Raw genomic sequence first — 19,220 nt, forward strand, 5'->3', positions numbered from 1 at the left:
AAGCTTTCCATTCCATACAATGGATTAAAGCCCTGCTTCATAGACAAGCCCCAACAAGCCTAGAGCTTTTAAGACTACAATATCAAAGTGTCGTTTGCAAGCAGTCTTCACTATGAAACAAAATATATACATGCGTTGTTAACTGCTTGCACAGAAAAGGAGTGAGGACTGGGTTCCAGCACTACAGTTAGACAAAATGGTAATACAATTAAAACATTGAAGTTACAGGGTTAGGAACTGTTTAGATATAGATATGTAGCTGTAGTTATGAAGACACCTGAACACATTTAAAAATATGGCAAGTCCATAGCCATTCTACACACTTTCATTTATTGTCTGGACAATTTAAATACAAATAATTCAAACACAACAAAGGTTATGAAAAAACATTTACAATACTTTCCCTCAGAAATGATCTAAACTAGCAAGTTAAACATGAAGTCATACATTATAACTAAAAAATACAACTGCCTGGTCCTAAGATTTATTTTTTTTTGAAATTTCAGATAGTAAAACACATTGTAGAGAAAAGATTCTGACACACCTTCCCCACTAATGCTTAGAAATTGAATCAAAACTTTCCCAGTAAACTGTGCTAATTCACAGCAGATGATGTAGAAAGGTTTTCCCCAAACATTGAATGAGGATATTGTCTTTTTTTGTTTGAAACTAAAGTCATTTTAAAATGTAAATGAACTGATGAACTTTAGGATGCAGCCTCTCCTTTTAAATTATTGGTCTACTAGAAAATGTCTTCCTCTTCAGTGTGGGGAAAAAAAAGAAGAAATAACGAAAGCAAAAGAGTAGTTGGTTAACATGCACGTAGTGAATATAAGCATGGAAAAAAATACACAAAATAAGCACAGGTTATAAAGAACCATAACGTTTTATTACCATTAAGACTAAACTGGTATTGAAAAGATTTTATATAACAAGACAAGAAAAGCAATAGCAAATTTAACTATCAACTAGATTATGCATAGCGAGTAACTGTTTCTAGTACTCAGGGAAGAGCATGACCTTTTTTTGTTTTAAATATATAACCATACAAAGCACAAACATACGAAAAGGATCAGTGCACTGGAAATGGGAGAGCACTCCCTCAGTCATTTTGTTCCCTTAGCTCTGTTTTCCCCAATTTGAATTACATTAAAATAAAGACCCAGTTGTTTTCTACTGTGCAGTAAGAAAAAAAATATTCACAACAAACATGACAATATATCAAACAATATTTCTACACAGGTTACCTGATACCTCTTGCCACTTAAGTATCATAAGAAAACATTTTAAGACATATACAAACAAAACTAGCAAAGTGTTACAACTTAGAATAAGTTAACCAAAAGAAAAAAATAACTTTTTATATATATATATATATATATTTATATTATATATACACATACACACACAACGAAATGACACAATAATATGCTTCTTCCCATAGTTTAAGTAAACAAATAAGTAGACTAGCCAAACTAGCAATATCTGATTTTGGCATATGCGTCACATCAGCAATTAAATAAATAAGTGTTTCAAGCAACATAAAGAGTGTTTCAAATGTGCCAACACAGCCCAATTTATATCAGTATGGGCTAGAAAGTGAATCTGAAAATTCTTAACGAATTTAAAGCAAATGTACTTTCCCCCCCTCTAAACACATTACATTGAACTATGATACTAAGATATGTAAATAATTTTGTAGCACCTACTGCTCGAACAAAGGAAGTTTTTGATTAAAATTAATTTTTTTTCCAAAACTTTTGTTCTGCTGATATCCCATACTGATGACTTAAAGAAAAACCATCCTGCAACTCATCTCCTTGCTTTTGGGTTTTGACTGTGGGTAACTGTGTGCCTGGGAAGAACACTCTCCCGTTCTGTATTTAATATTTTTATTACATGCTATGAAAAGATACGAAGATCATCTGTTTGTAGCCCATCCTTCAAAAAACAATCTACTTAATCCAGTTTAAAACACACATCTTGATCTCTAAAAAGTTACCAGTGCAGTATGAACATGACAAAGTTGTCAATTTCCCCTAAATTAGCCAGTCAAAATATTTTTTTCTCAAATCCAGATTCTCTTGTAAAAATTCTTTATATTTTATAAAAATAGATTTTTCTTGAAACCCATTTTCAGCAAAGAGACCACCTCTTTGGCAACATCGTTAATGTTATTTAAACTGTTATGTCATCAGGTATCCCCCCTTTTACCCTATCTCTAACAGAAGACTGTTTAGTTCACATGATATAAAAGAAAAAAGGAAAAATAAAAAAAGTTGCAAAATTACGTGGTTTTTTTTTTTTTTTTTGCAATTTTTATTGTTCCTCTTTAATTTATGCTGGGGGTTTACCAATCTGATTGGATCAAACATTTTGGAAAAAAAGAGAGCAAAATCTGCTAATCCCATTCGTTTGTAAAAATGGTTTTAGGTTTTTCATTTTTTTTTCAAATGAGTGAATGGTCATCTTAAAAAGACCCACCTTCAAGGAAGGTAGTAAAACTAGCTGGCCGGGTAAAAATCCCTGCACATTGTTATCTATGTATATTATATTCAACAACGACAGCTATGAAAGAACATTCAATGCATCAAAGTTTTTTTTTCTAAGCATTATAAAATCCTTTCCTGTTCACAGGATATCCAATGTTTTAATACTTAGGCAACACTGGCTTATAAAAGTCCATGGTTGTATATAAGCCTTGAAGAGTTTTTTTTTGTTCGTATATATATTTTTATATATATATATATTTATAATAATAATAATTATTAAGGATATGAAATTCAGGATTTATGGGTTTTGTTGGTTTTAAAGGAAACTTGCAATACTCTGTCTCCTAAGCGGTATCCGTTAAGGCTGGCGATTGCCATGGCAGCTTCATCATAGTTGGTCATGGTAACAAAGCCAAATCCCTTGCACTTGTTGGTGTTGAAATCGCGGATCACCTTGACATTATTGACTGCTCCAAAGGGACCAAACAGCTGCCACAGCACACTTTCATCTGAGTCAGGTGATAAGTTGTAGACAAAGATGCACCATCCAGTCCCAGTATGGCCAGGAATATTCATTCCCACAAGGCTTGTCATCCCATCAATTGTGATCGGAGAAAACCTACCAGATTAACAAAGAAAAATGACAAAAAAGGAGGGCCAATCTAGATCACATTTCAAGCAAAAGTAACATAAAACCAAAACCCAGACTCCCCTTCCCACTCCACCCTGCTCAGAGCCTGTCAGATTCTCTGTAGTGCAGAGTACACGTTATAACATTGAGTTATTCAAGTGCTACTGAATGCATCAGAAACAACAGCTGCTTCACTCAGTATAACCAACTGAAATTGGGTGTGGCTCAGTCCTCTCCTCAGAGATTATGGTTCAGCTGTGTCACACCTTGCAATTAAAGGAACTCTGTATGCTGTAATCTAGCACATGCTTTTATCTGATTAGGCTGTAGATAATAGCTTTTCTTCCTGATGAAAGCTTACATATGCTTACACCTAGTTGGTTCAATAAGAGTTATAACACTATTTATTCTGTGTTACCAAATATGAATGAATGAACACACACACACTGAAAATGCCACTAAATACTCTACCTAGTTCTGGAAAAAAAGGTGTGTGCCTATTTATTTGAAATGACTAAGAGTGTAGAAAAAGTGCACTCTACGTTCCAAGTTATACCCCATCAACTATGTGGTGTTAAATTTGAATGTTCACAGACGGATGAATTCTCTCCCCTTAAATGCATGTAATTCAAGTGGGTATAGGTTTGATCAGAAGATACTTGACTTCTTCGCAGCCTCACAAAAAGCAGTGAGCACTTCTGTATTCTACTGTATACTAGACTTATTTACCATAGCATTAACATGACAAAAGTTTTCAAATGTCTAGAAGAGTTTATAGTTTAAGATGACTAACAGGCAACTCTATACGTGTCTACTCCAAAGTAAGTTCCATTGAGTTCAATGGGGCATATTCTGAAGTAAAGGACTGCAGCCTTAGGGCTACTTCATACATAACTCTGTCGTACATGAAGATCATCTCCAGGTGAATTCCAATGTCTGTGGACTATGTGGTAATGACTTAAAAACTTACCACACCGATAATTGTAATCACATGGGGAGATGGCAGTCGATAGCCTCCAACTTGCAATTAAGCTGCTCCATAGCCACCCAGAAATGAAGGGAAGCAATGAGATTATGGTCACAGAGCTTGACAGTGTGTTCAGACTATTCAAACAGCTTACTCACATAATTCCAAGCACCAGGTGGTAAGTTTTGAAGTGGCCACTGTTATCTCTCAGTCATCTTAATCTATCACTTGCACGAAGAAAATACATACACTGTCACTTCTGAAGTGCAACATAAATAGTAGGGGGGCAATATGTGGTACAATATTGGGACATGCCTTTTCTTGAAGATGTTCCCCCATGGTTCAGCATATTATAGTTAATTTGAGTCTTGAATGGTTGCTGTACAATCATAAATTTTACTGCCAATTTTCTAGATAAGGTTGTGGCCACTCTGAATATCCCACACCTGCCACCGCCACAGTACTTTTGGGTGTAAGAACATGTGGATTCCATATCATGTGGGGAACATTTGAAAGACACAACATGCCCCGATATTATACCCAAAATTTCCCACATAATCCACACGTTGGATTAAAGAAATTTATTCTTCCATAAGTACACTGATTGGAAAGAGTTGAATAAGAAAAATCTATAAGACAACTTTACATCTCTGACTGTCAGGGAGAGAAGATGGTTTCCTATTCTGTATCATTTCAGAAGACAAAGTACTGATTCACAATACTACAATCCAGGAATACTGCAAGTGTGCTGGTATATGTATACTTGGGGCACAGAACACAATGATTGTGTGTGATACTACAGGTTTCCTCAGTACTTCCACCCTCATTTCAAGATGGTTAGATCATAGGAATGGGACATAGGTGCACACAGCTGTCTATGGGAAAGCAGACGTACCACTAGGCATTTAGCATTTCTGAATTGTAAATGTATGAAATAGTCCTTAATTATTATATTTCCTTTAATGTTTGTGTTAATATAGATGGATTCTTAACAAATAAGCCGTACTAATGTAACATTATATGCCATCACAACAGTACTTTCAAATTTCCAGTAATCTAAATCAGAACAAGCAAATCTTAAATTAAAAGCAAACCAATAAAAACCTCCAAATTACTGGGAACCTTTGTTAAACCTGTAACAAAGAAAACTTAGATCTGATTAAGGTGCATACAGTTACAGTACTTTCAGAAAGATAAGCAAAAGAAAAGATATGGGCTCCCTAATTTTTTAAGCCAATATTGGTTGTGACAGTTTTGCACTATCAACCCCATGACACTGAGGCCCTTTCTACACCTAAGGATTATCCCAGGAAAATGGAGGGATCATCCCTGCCTGCTCCCAGGATCCCCTGTGTGTCATTTGCATGCACAGGGACGATCCCGGGGAAAAAGGCAGGTGTAGAAATGGCCTAAATCTTTTTTTTAATAAACTCTGATTCAATGAACTTTAAATCATTAAACAGAAGATGTTGAGAATCAGAATCAACTTGTAGCTGTTGCACCTAAACCATCTTAGATGTCCTGTAATGAAAGAAAAATTGAAAACAAAAATAAAAATCCACACACTATTGCTGTGTGTGCTTGTGTTTGTGCATGGTGTTAAAGAAAACCAACTGAAGTCCAAACGAAAAGACAGAAAACATTTGACATGCTGGTGGAAAAAAGGAAGGAATTAAAAAAAATAAAGTTAGTGAATAAAAAAATTATAGCACCGATCTGTGCCAACATGGACATCTGGCAATCTGTGGAATTCTAATTACCTCTTTACGCCATAGGCCATATTAAGCAAATTGTCCAGCCTGAAAAGAGAAGGAGGGTCTCTGGGTTAATGTCTCACAGATGGCAAGATTGCTCAATGGAACTTTTATTAATAATGCTCCATTTTCAAAGAAGAAATTCTCAACATCATCCCCCGTTCATCTAGCAGGTATAATCAATCAGCAGCTATAAAGCTACATCTCCTTCACAATAAATGAATGTCATTATTAGATGTGGTAGTAATGAAGAAAGGTAACGTTCTACTATCTCAAAATCTGATGCGGCACAGAAGAATTTCCTTATGATTTTGCACACTGTATCAGTGTGAAATTGTAACAATTACCATACCATGTTTTCATTGACTTTAAACTTGTGAATGGAATTGCATAGTAAAAACGTTAAGATCAACATATTAGCTGTGGCTACTTAGGATTCCAGGTTTTTCCTCACTGTATGCTCTCCTTTTGATGGGATGAATTTACTTTTGATCCCTGAACAGATTATTCCAATGTTTTGTAGATCAAATCATTAAAGAAAACTGAGAAAGCTTGATGGGTAGTCAGGTAATATGAATAAAGGCCTACCCGAACTTTTACAACACACAACTGTTTCATGTTAATGAATTACGCAAAGGACTTTTTTCTCCCTCTGCAGTGGGCAAGCTTTCCGGCAATAAACAACAAAATGAAATAAGCTACACTGGTCAGAAGAAATGGAAAATTTAAAAACCCATAATCTTTATCATAGTTACATCAAATAAATCAAGAATTGTTCTTTAAATGTTTTAAAATACTATGCAATGTTCTGAATCTTTAAGAATTTTGCAAAGTGCAAGTATTACACTCAAATACACTCAAAGTACAAATATTACACTCAAATATCCAAATGTCTGTTTGTAAAGAAAAGGCACAGTATCATTGTTCCAAAACCTACTTTTAAAAAGAATTTAAAAATCATAAAAACTTTAAAAGAGGCATTTAATGGTCAACAGACACATAGAAATATACCAGTCCTTCTTGTCACATTAATTCATATAAGTCAATGCAAGTCTATGCAATCCATACAAAAAATTAAATACAGGGTACTTTTTTTTGTTTTTTATGTGGAGTAATAAGTTACTTAAATTATCTCCCCATTCTTTAATGAACAAAATCTGGTGGAACTACTTATCTGGTAACTTAATTACCTAGCTGCAACTGAGAGATGGTGCATCTAGCTCCCATTGATTAGATGCTTTAATTAGGTGTCATTTTTTTTTAGCAATAACTCTAGACTCCCAATTATGATAAATGGAATAATATAAATTATTTTGAGTCAGTTACCTGAATCTCTGAGCCTGGTGGTGCAGAGGTCCAGGATAGCGTCTGTTGGGAGACTGGTACAGCTGGGAAAGGAGGGCTTGGCTTGTTTTCTGACTGGGGTTATTAGCAAACTTCACAGTAATCGGTTCTGTAGCACCACTAGGTTTCTGGCCATTAAGTCCCTTTATGGCTTCTTCTGCCTCTATTCTCTTATCAAAACGGATAAATCCCACACCACGAGAAACACCTGGGAAAAGAATATGGAATTTAATGTAGTAGAAGAGGGTAAAAGAAAACTTGAAGAGCCTACACAATACAAAGTAAAATACAACACTGGTCCTCAATGAAATCTATTACAACCTTAATAATGCCACCTAAATGATGAACACTCATGGTCCTATAAGCACTTTGGTATGCAAAGAAGTTAAGTTTAAAAATAGATACGTGGTAGTGCCCAATGCTGCCATGGCACTCCCACTGTTTTTGTTCTGCTAGAGGGACCCACCGCCTGTGCAAGAAGAACTAGCACTTCCAACAGTAATCTCAGAAAAGAGCAGAAATGCTCATTTCCAGACAGGAGAGGTCGGCAGAGCTCCCTTCTGCAATCTTCTCTGACCTGTGCCATTCTGGAAACAAGCATTTTACTTGTTTTTGATTGCTGCAGGATCTGCTAACATCCCGTTACACTAGCGGTGAGTCACAGTACTGTGTTGGCTGCAATGGATACTGCCCCTAATTTAGTAAGCATGTGGTTGCTTTCACTCATATAAAATAAAGAATATCAGATATTCCCATTCCTTCTCTAATAGAACCCACATGAGGACTTCAGAAAGCCCAGAAATCAAAATGTCATTCCAACACGTGACAAAAACCTGGTGACACATTTACAAGGCCTTCTTGAACCACTGATCAATTCCCAACACATCATTTGGGAATCCCAGTTCGTGTCGACTGTCCTTTTATCAGTATATTGTGTGTTTTTTAAAAATTATTGTGAATATCAACAAACAAAACAAAATACATCGTGAAAACGGGGGGGGGGGACGACACACACCATAGATTGTGTATGTAAAACTATCATCATTTCCATCATATAAACTGGAGGGGGAGGGGAGAAGGGAGAGAGTTATACAAAGGTTTCAAGAAAAGCAGACCAGATATCCGTATATTTATCTTCTTGCAAACTGCGTCCACATAACACTCGTTCAAAAGTTCATAATGTTATTAGGTCCTCGATCCAAGCCCAGGTATCAAAATGTCATTCCAACATGTGACAAAAACCTAGTGATACATTTACAAGGCCTTCTTGAACCACTGATCAATTCCCAACACATCATTTGGGAATCCCAGTTTGTGTCGGCTATCTTTCTTTATCAGTACTTTGTAATATGTGGTTGCTTTTAAATATTTGGAAACCTAGAAAGCACTAAATTGTGAAGTTGGTTCAGCATCAGTGCACTAGTTCACTTCAAAAAACAAAAGGAAGTATCCAAGCAACACATTCAAGTTGAGAAATGTAAACTAAGAAAATCTTTTTCAACCTGTGACTTGATCAACCAGAATTCGTGAGGTGATGATGCGCCCATATTGCGAGAAAAGCTGCTCTAGCTCTTTCTGGGTCATCGTTTTTGGAAGGCCGCTGACATATAGGTTAGCATCTCTGATTGATGCCGAACTTGGACGGGCATAGGAAACCTAGGAGTTAAATAATATATGATTAACGTTATGTTTTAGAGAAAGACATTTTTATCGTGTACATACTTAACAGTCTGTTTTCAACCTTTTGAGTTCTGACAGCTTGTTTAAAATAACCTTCTTCCTTGATTCTACCTGCTTTTACTACAGCAATTGAGAAGTAAAAAAAGAAAAATACTGAGAACAAAAGAAAGGCTGGAAATAATTTAAAGATAGATGCAAGGATAAATGTATCTAAATAGAAGAATAAAAACAGTCACTGAAGATGGGCAGATTAATGTGCAGCCTCCCACACATCAGCTTTGTAAATGCACCCTGTAGGTTGTGGGTGTATAAAATGATTTACTGTATCCAACACAATTGGAATATACCCAGCATATGCAGGTTCAGGGCTGCTTTATTTTAATGCTTGGAAATTGATCAGGTTCTTTGCAGAAGGAGGTTTTCCTTCTGCAAAGAACTGGCAAACTGCAAACTGGCAAACTATGCCTTGATTGCATTATAGAATAACTAGTGAAACATCTGTTCAGTAAACTGCACCCTTCACACCATCATGCTATTTGCCACTCAGTTTAAACTATCCCTTGCACAAATCAGAAAAAACTCTAAAATCCAACTGATGCCTATCAATAAATCTCAAATAAATATCAGCTCTAATAACATTTTAGTGAAGTACATCCTTTCTGAAACAGTTAATTAACATTCAGTTTAATAATTGGTAATGTAATAATTTTAATAAATACAAGTATGTAATTTGTAAATACTATTGTTGCATCTAAACCTCAACAAATCAACTTCAAAATCTATCACTCTATCTCACAAAACTGTTCACTTCCCAAAATTATTTCTTGCTAACAAATCCATAGAGTATAAAACATTATGAGTTGGATCCAGCGGTGACCTTCTACAAGCAGAATGGAAACTGCTGACAAGATTTTCCCTCCCCACAAATCTGATCCAGAAGCTTCCCCCAACCCTCCAGAGCAGATTTCAGTCACGCCCTGGGTGTTGCTAGTGTGACAGGACAACTGCAGGGGCAAGGAGAACAAGAGGTAGTTCCATTGTGTGACCTAAGGCTGTTCACCCAATGCCGCATTTAACACACACACACTTGTAATACTGCAATATACAAACCTAACAATTTTCTGAAGCTTTCTAATTTTATCTAATAAAAAAGTATTTCAAGCCAAGCTGATCCATAAATTACTGTGTTACATTCATGCAAAGGTATGTATAGAGGGTTTCAGTCACGAATATGACAAGCAACACTCTTTTCTACAGAACACAATTGAAAGATGTATATATTTTCTCCACTCCTAAAAATAGATACTGAGTCAACATAGAAAGTGATAGGGAATGACTAATATTTGTCTCCACAGCCTTTATTAAAAAGAGATAAACATTCTACAGATTTACATTGCAAAGAATTTGAAACTGCAATTTAATATTCAGGAGTCAGGTATAATTTATTTTCTAAAATATCACAGTGCATTATAAATAAACATTAAAAATCACAATGAGGAGGGAACAGAGAAGTGGTGTTCAAACTTTAGGATGCTCTGCCTCCTATAGACGGCATATGGAAGTGAGAGCACAGAACTGTATAGAGAAAGAATACACTACCTGTTTAGGGAGCGGTAGTGTCTTCATTCTCCATTAGCCAAGTCGTGGGTAGATTGAATGTTCCTTCTCCAAACTATATTTCTGAGGATAACTATATCCCTACTTGCCCCTTATCCCAATGTGGCTTGGAAATAAGAGCTTTCAGTAAGAGATGCCTAATATCTCCCCATGCATGACTTTAAAGATATCTTGATATATTCCTCTTCTAATGCCAGCAGGATATTACCGTATTTCTTCAATTCTAAGACACACTTTGGTACTTCTCTTTCTTGAACTGCTGGGTGGGAGAGATTTCTTTTTGGGGGGTGGCTCCCCCCCCCATGCATAGTGGCCCTGATCTATATCAGGGGCCTATGTTGTTTAAAGTAAAGCAAACAAACAAAAATACACAGAACTGAGCTTTATGTCCTTAATGTAATATGTAACTTGAACCTTAAAACACCAGTCCATGCATCTGACAAACTGAGTTCTAATTCATGAAAGCTTATATCACAATTCTGTCTGAGGTGTCAAAGGATCTTACTTTTGGTTTTTACTACAACACACTTACAGAGAGAGATACCTTTCTGAATTTCAAAGCCTAAAGAATATTCACTACTTGCTAAAAAAATGTGCTAAAAAGTTATCAGATTTTGAGGGAAAGCCTGCAGCTTGGCTAACAAATGAAAATAGAGTTGTACACATCATGGAACTCTTGTCGAGCCAAAAAAAGAAAGAAACAGATTTCCAGCCTACTCTCAGCTAGTCTCAATATTTGAAGGCAATAATTTCTACACGAATGCAAGTAAATCATGCCATGCATCCAGCTCAGCCTATTCTATATCTACTTGTTTGAGTGAAGCATCTTGATTTTAAGCAATTCTCCCATTAAGGCTTCTCTATGTTTGCTATGCTTTAGACAGCTTGTTCACATTAACCTCTCTACTCACCATGCTATGTGCTAGATTTCATGTGATCATATAGACATGACAGAACAAGGTTCCTGAAAGCCATACAACACTTCCCCTCATAAATTCTTTATTGCCACACTTTTCTCCCATTAAGATTTTCTTTTTTTAGTTTGCTTTTAATAGTCTTGCACTACTACTGTAACTTTGAATCAGAAGTCTTTCTACATTACATTCCTGCTTATGATTCCAAACATGACAGACTGGTAAGAAAACAGTCATTGAGCTTTACATGTTTCTTAAAGTTGTAAAAACAGAGATAGAAGGTGAATTCCTATTTTTAATTTTGTCTTCCTTTGCAAAACTCTCAAGAACATAGGAGCTCACATTGTATATCCACATGAGGATATATAGTCTAACAGCACAACTGTATCTATGTTTACTCAGAAGTAATCCCGACTGAGTTCAGGAAATTTCTTTGGCACTCATCTGCTAGATTGCTACTCAACTACATGGATATTTTTTTCAAGGTCCACCTTTACTTTCTGGGAAAGTCTCCCTCTCCACACTATAACAAAGATCTTGGCTCCTGGCACTGACTCATTAATATGACTGTTCTATTCATAGTAACAAGAAACACAGATCTCCTGCATAATGGTTCCTAGGATTTTTGTTTGGATGCTTCCAGACTCTCTTGTCTAAGAATGATTTGATCATGTCAACAAGGAAAAAAATAGCTCAATACTAGAATTGTAGAAGGAATTAACCATCTATTTCCCCATCATAGATCTACAGTTTAAAAATCCAGATTTATGATTTCACAAGTATGGAGGTCTCTGTGACTCAATTCAAAGATAATGCATGGGCAGCAAAAATTGAACATTTTTGAGCTTTATTTATAACTGCACACAAAGAATGTAAGGGTGGAGTTAAATGAGCAGTTATGGTTCATATTAAAGGAGGGAGGTAAGTGTTAAAGTAAGAAACAAAGCAGATAAACAGAGCTTCAAAGGAAAAAAGGAGAGGGCCAATGGCAGCATTAGAAAAAGGCACCAGTGACTCAGGCTGTGTCTGAAAATAAAAATTTACGCAAGGAAGTATTAGTCCCCACCCCCACATGACGAACTATGAAGAAGAGACAAAGGAAAAGAAACTGAACGGCACATAAATCACAACTGGAATGGAATGGAGAGTCTAGAAGTGCTTTCAGACAGATGGCTCTTACTGCTAATAAATCATTGCCCTTCTGCTGTAAGCTACAAGAAGAATTGCAACTGACTTTTCTCACTGTCTGGGGATACTGGGCATTTTTGGTTTATACATCCCACTATGTTCCATACACACCAGTGCCCTTAGGGTTTATCTTCAGTTTTTCTTTCTTTTCTTTTTTTCTTTTTTAAGGGACATAGGTTTGACATGGGAAGTGACTTATTGGGCAGCTGAACCTATGAGAACTCAATACACATTCACTATGTATCGTTCAAATAATGCCCAAACACTATTCTGTCTATATTTCTTTTTAAATTATGTACAGAGTCCTAATACAATATAAACATCCTTTCCAGTAAGGGCAATTTTAGCGAGATGATGGGAAGGTCTTTTTTTAATTGACTTTTTAATAATAATAATAATAATAATAATAATAATAATAATAATAATAGTTTTACAGGCGTATAGTGCTCTACCCCTATAAACCAAATTAAAATATCATTTAAAAAACCCAACTTTCTAGGCGTCTCTATTAAACTCCTTGATAAAACGTGAGAGATTGGAAATGCCTTTCCCCTCCATCATTTTTCAATAGACGTACTGCATTATAGCAGCATATAGGTATAGTGCCATAGCATACTTTCATTTAACTGGTATACTGCTATTTTAATATTAATTCTATATATTATACACACACTTTAGCATTACTTAAAGGAACAGTTTTTTTAAATGGTGATAAAAATGGCACCCATCACAATGGTTATATTGAATGTGTGTCAAGGTATGACAGGTTCACCTGCATGATTTTATTTATTTATTTATTGCATTTGTATAGTGCCCCATAGCTGAAGCTCTCTGGGTAGTAATATACAAAAATTAAAAACCACAAAAACATACAATATACACATACATTTAAAACCACTATAAACTATGAGCCTAAAAAACAGTCCCAGGTTCATTACATATTGCTAAATGCCTGGGAGAAGAGAAAAGTGATGTCACTTTCCATGACAAAAATGCAGGTTGCTTACCTGTAACCCCTCCCACCCCCCACCGTCTATTGCGCATGTGTGGGCGGAGTTCCCACCTGGACCCTCAGTTCTCTTTTGACTGCCATACTGGTTGCCTCGAGGACAAAGTGCTCTTAACAAAAATGTGTCCGCTAAGGAAACAACTTTATGTATATACTATTTTTTCTTTCTACATTCTTCATCATCTTTTATACTTTTAATGTTGCCCCATCAATCTGCACTGGAGCCTCTCCGTAGTACTGCAAGCACTAAGAAACAAACCTTTTGAACCCTTAGCAACTTGTGATCTTCGACTCCTCTCCTGGAAGGTAGTGTTCTTGGTCACTATCATGTCAGTGAGGAGAGCAAGTGAACTTTGTGCCCCAAAGATGGTTTTCCACAGAGAAAAGGTGATTCTCCGACCCGATGCTGCTTTTCTGCCCAAAGTAGCCTCTAATTTCCACCTTAACCAGGACATCATACTGCCCACATTTTTTCAGTCATCAACCACACAACTTGAACACTCCCTCCAAACTTTAGATGTCAGGCAAGCGCTAGTTTTCTACAGGGCACGGTCAGAACCTTTCCGGCAATCCTAATCCTCACGTCCCTTTGTTAAGAAGGCCACCCAGTATCTTTCCAGCGCTTTGCAGCCTGGATTGTGCAGCCTATCAAACTCACATACCAGGCTTCAGAAGTCCCTCCATCATCCACAGTCCATGTCCATTCAACCAGAGGAATGAGTTCTATCCCATTGCTGGAACTCTGCAGGGCAGCAACTTGGTCTCATCCTTCGACCTTTGTCAAGTACTACAAGCTCGACGTCAGGGCATGTGCTGACTGCACTTTTGGATGAGCAGTGCTGTCTGCTATTCTTCACTTACTCATCTCAGTTAAGTCAGCTCGTTATTCGCCCATGTGTGTGAATCACAGAGACCACGAAGAAGAAATGCAGGTTGCTTACCTGTAACTGTAGTTCTTCAAGTGGTCTTCTGTGCATTCATACAACCCACCCGCCATCCTCACTTCAGTGTCAATTTTTTCAGTATCAGGTGGTACTATCCCTCAGCCTCAAGGCTATACTGCGGTCTCTAGGATCTGAGGATTCAGGCGGGAGCACCGCCCACACATGCGCAGTAGACGGTGGGGGGCGGGAGCGGTTCCCGCCAAAACAACGCTCCTTAGCTTGGTAGCTTCTTCCTATCTGTTGCTCCGCGCAGGCGCAGAGACCATGAAGATGAATCTCACTTCTTAGAAAAGATGCAAGAGTAGCATTAAAGGCATTTATACCTGTGGAGACTGCACAAAAAGAACTGGACTTTCTCCAGTAAGAAAAAAGATGGAATCAGCACTGTGAAAACACTGGAGGATTGCAAATGGCTGGTATCATGTGGACCCCCGTAAAAAGTGAATGAACGAGCAGCCATGATTTCACAATAAATCTTACTCTGGAAATGTTCCAGAGTAGAAGAATTACAAACCCTGAAACATAAGTAAGAGCTGAAAGAGAATAGTAGATGAATGGAATGCTAGTAACTATGGCAAAATGACAGTATGCTGAATTGAATGATATCAGAAATTAAATAACAGTACAATGACTATGTCATGATATCCCCTCTATCTTTTCAGGTGCTTTCAGACAGCTGGATCCTAGTGCTATCAATTAAAGACGGTGTGCCTGTTCTGTCTTTCTCTCCTTAATGGGTATTATGTGGTAAGAAAAAAAGCAGAAGTAGTGGTGGCAAAACATGGGATGATAATAAATGGAAGATATCTGTGAAATTCTGTGTATGAGGCAGGTCAATTGTGCAATAAAACCCTTGTCTGGAAGCACCCATCTTTTGTCATTATTGAATCTCTACTGAATCTGCTATTTTTTGTGTTTTAGCTATACTGCAGCATTTACATTTTTCATTAAAATTCCATTCTTACAAATGTCATTTGATGTCAGTGGTCATTTCAGAAGAAACCATTACTTCTGACAGTCTTTTGAATTTCTGGCAGTTATGGATTTTCATGTTAAACATCACATTCTGTTCCATACACAGGTCAGGCAAATATCTAAAATACCTTCTAGAAATTGGGATACATAGATGGGTGGATATGCTCTCAACAAGAACATAGAATAATGGGTCTGGAAAGCCCAAAGGTAATCATTCAAAAGGCAAGGGTGAGATACTCTAAATTTCATATTCACAATAAGCCAGAACACAAAGTATACAAAATATCCACAGTGTAAATTGTTCTAAATGTTCTATGTAAGACAAAGCCAGAGACTACAGGAGAAGGACCAACACAAAAGCTATGTTTGTGTATGTTCAGATTTTCCCCATCACATGATGGGGAATTTGGGGGTGCATTTATTATCTCTGTCCCAACCATCACATTCCTGAAAGCCCAGCTCTGGGGTTCTCCACATGTTGAGGCTGAACTTCTGAAGCAGGGAGAACAGGTTCCCTGTTCCAGAAGTTCAGCCCCAATCCTTTCTAACAGTAAATGTGACTCCGAGCATAAGGAAGGTTCATCCGCTGCGTCTTGCAAGAAACAACTGGAGGTTTACAAACCCATACAACATCCTTTCCCTAGTTACCATAGTACCTGGACCACCAGAACAGCAATCACAAGAAGTTGAAATACTGCGTAGTCTAGATTTGGATGTATCCTATTCTTCTGGTAAACCATATATTGATTATTCCAGGGTTTGGTCTGCGCCTTCTACAATATCATTACGCATGCTGACCTTATTCTTTTTTTCAATGACAAATTATTGGATTGTCCTAAACTGATACTAGACTAGTCTACCAAACGGAAAATAGGCAGCAGCCAATGATGGCTTCATTTTCTGAAAGACACTTGTACTGAGGTTTAATAGAACATACTATCAAAAACATATACAGCAGGATGGATGATGGCAGAAGTTTAAGAAAGTGTGAACCTGAAGTTGTGGGAGTGAAAGGGAGGGTTGGAAAGTGGAGCAGCCTACCTTCTTGTGAAATGAAGGAACAGTAACCCCCTTCCTTCCTGCAATTACAGCCACAGAAAAGAGTTGGATTGGAATTCTTGGAGAGAGTGAATTATATATTAAACATTTTGGCCTTAATATAATTCTTCTGTACCTGTTAACTCTGTGCTTTCAAAGACAATAGGAACCAAATAAGGCGGAGCTTAGTAAGTAAGTAACTTGCTTTTGCATCCACACAGACAACAGCAAGGAAAATTGGATTCCTTGAACAGACAGTGCTTTATATTTACCTTTCATAATGTACAATATGAACTTTTTAAAATAGGAAGATTATGTAGATCAGTTGAAATAAAAGCTTCAATAGTTATTAAGATGTTTCAGGGGATACAGACAATGCTTTTGATTATCCCAAAAGCTGGAAATTTGCTGTACAAGAAAAGAAAGATTTCACTTCATTGTCACTCTTACATTTTACCTGCTGAATGAAAACACTGTCCATTGCTGGAGGTGAAATGTGGAGCTAAAGTTGGGCCATTTGATTACATAAGGTTATCCTTATTGTATGGGTTTAAAAAACAGACAAAGAAAAGGTAATGTTTAATATTGTGTTAACTATAGTAGAATATGTATTGTGCCAGTAGCATAATAGACATTTTTGCAGTACGCAGAGGTGACACAGTGGCTTCCCAGAGAGGTTGAATGTCAAGTGCTGCAGGTAAGATGCAAGCATGGAAAGAGGAACAGGAGGAGTAACAAGCTAGGAAGAAGGGAAGGCAAAGCATAATGCAGCTGAACAAGGGAATGTGTAGCAACTCAGGAAGGGCTTTGCAGCAGGAACAACTGCGAACATATTCGAAGTCCCATGCTTCAGCTAATATTATGCAACATTTTGGGATTAAAGGAGCCCAAATTCAAACTGGATGAAGTCCTGACAGAATACGCCACCAGTTTTACCCATATGCCTTCCTGAACAACACGTTCCTTGAAAAATCATTCACATAAAAATGAGAAAAGGTTATTGTGGCAAGAGCTAAGCACTTTTTCTTTGCACTATGTCTTTGAGTTGGTATACCGCCCAATAGCTTCCGCTATTGAGCAGTATAAAAATGAAATAAATAAATAATTAAGATTATATAAATAAATGAATAAATAAATAAAGAGGGTCTTCTGAGTCAGACTTGCAACTCAGTGGTAATATAATGTATTAGAAAGTGTAAGTAAGAAACTATACTATAATATATATGTACTCTCCTATTTTATAAAGGAAAACTGGGCTAAATGGATGAAAATACATAGCTAAGGTCCAAGGCTGCAGATCCCTGAACTAAGATGATTTGCCTCATAGTGATATTTTCAAATTAATTTCTGTTATTCCAATTCAGCATCAATTGCTTGCTTGAATCAAAGGGCATATAGAATATTATAGGTACAGACTACTACAGTTATGGTCAGCCATTTACTCATTATCAAATGTTCTTCTCCTATATGCAGTGAAATATCTTTCATACTTATGATCTATGTGATAAACATACCAGGCATAGGAAGAGATTTCCTATTCTCCAAATCATACTGATGTGTGTGGGAGGCAGATTATTCATCTTCAACTGCATCATTTGGCATCATTCACCTGCTATAGTTCTAATTGGTTTTGACAGTTTAGACATCACACCAAACCAGTCTTAAAAGAAGCTAAAGAATAGTTTAGTATGATGTCAGGATCGACAAACCATGGTTTGGGACCAGCTAGCAAACCAGAATCAGAAACCACGGATTTGCCTGTACATTTGAAGCTTATTCTATGGTTTGCACCCACTATAGTTTAGAATCCAAATCAAGGTTTATTCGTAATATTTATACACTGATTTTTTTAAAATGTATTTATGAGTCCTATTCTCTGCCTATGGCACCTGAAGCTCTAGGTAGTATGAAGCCCAAGGAAATTATATTTCATTTTTGAGATAGTGCTGTTGTGGTATGCTGCTGAAGAACTCACCATCTTAAGCCTTCAATATCTAGAGTAGGAACATTATTCTGTGAGGGAGACAAGCAAGCAAGACTTCAGAGCCTACTCCTGCTGGACCCACCCTCCACTTCCAGACCATGTAACATAAGTTGCCCTGTGAGAAGGAACCTGAGGACAGAAATTGTTATTGTTTATTGTATTTTTTAATGTTGATGTTACTTGTAAGCCAGTTTGGAAGGATTTGCATCCTTCCCTACATCAGCATCCCCTTGTATCATTATAATTATAATAATTCAGACACCACAACTGTTTCTAGGTAAAGAGGCGCAGTTAAAGCTGGTTAACATTACCCTCACAATGAGCCAGTGTCATGTAGTGGACAGAAGTTGGACCAGAAAGCCTGGCTAATGGCTGGTTGACCACTGTGTGAACAAAGTGCTGGACTAGATGGACCCTTGGTCTGATCCAGCATGGCACTTATGTTCTTATGAACCTTACTGGATGGCCTGGGGCCAGTCACTCCCTCTCAGCTTAATCTACCTCACAGTGATGCTGCAAAGATAAAATGGAGAAACACCATGTAGAGTGTCCTGAATTCCTCAGGGAAAGGATGTGATAAAAATCTGATAGTTATATAGATCTCTGAAAAATGGTGAACAGCAACATAGGGACAACTTTCAATGCATGGTAACTGTAGCAAGAAGCTTGTAATATGTATAATG

At 37.0% G+C, this 19,220-nt stretch overlaps 1 protein-coding gene across 3 annotated transcripts in view; it reads right to left on the reverse strand.

Annotated features, from left to right (window-relative positions):
* Positions 1 to 862: 862 nt before the first annotated feature.
* The window catches only part of ELAVL4 (ELAV like RNA binding protein 4), an 83,685-nt gene continuing 65,327 nt past the window's right edge, over positions 863 to 19,220 (reverse strand). For all 3 annotated transcript variants that reach the window (XM_063139088.1, XM_063139079.1, XM_063139097.1), the window contains exons 4-7: positions 8,691 to 8,844; positions 7,171 to 7,396; positions 5,851 to 5,889; positions 863 to 3,111 (exon numbers count right to left, since the gene is read on the reverse strand). In XM_063139088.1, coding sequence (XP_062995158.1) covers positions 2,784 to 3,111; positions 5,851 to 5,889; positions 7,171 to 7,396; positions 8,691 to 8,844 — 747 coding nt within the window. In that variant the 3' untranslated portion in view covers positions 863 to 2,783. The remainder of the gene's footprint in view (positions 3,112 to 5,850; positions 5,890 to 7,170; positions 7,397 to 8,690; positions 8,845 to 19,220) is intronic.

The sequence above is a fragment of the Elgaria multicarinata genome, chromosome 1 (genome assembly GCF_023053635.1).
Source record: "Elgaria multicarinata webbii isolate HBS135686 ecotype San Diego chromosome 1, rElgMul1.1.pri, whole genome shotgun sequence".
NCBI classification, from domain to species: Eukaryota; Metazoa; Chordata; class Lepidosauria; order Squamata; family Anguidae; genus Elgaria; species Elgaria multicarinata.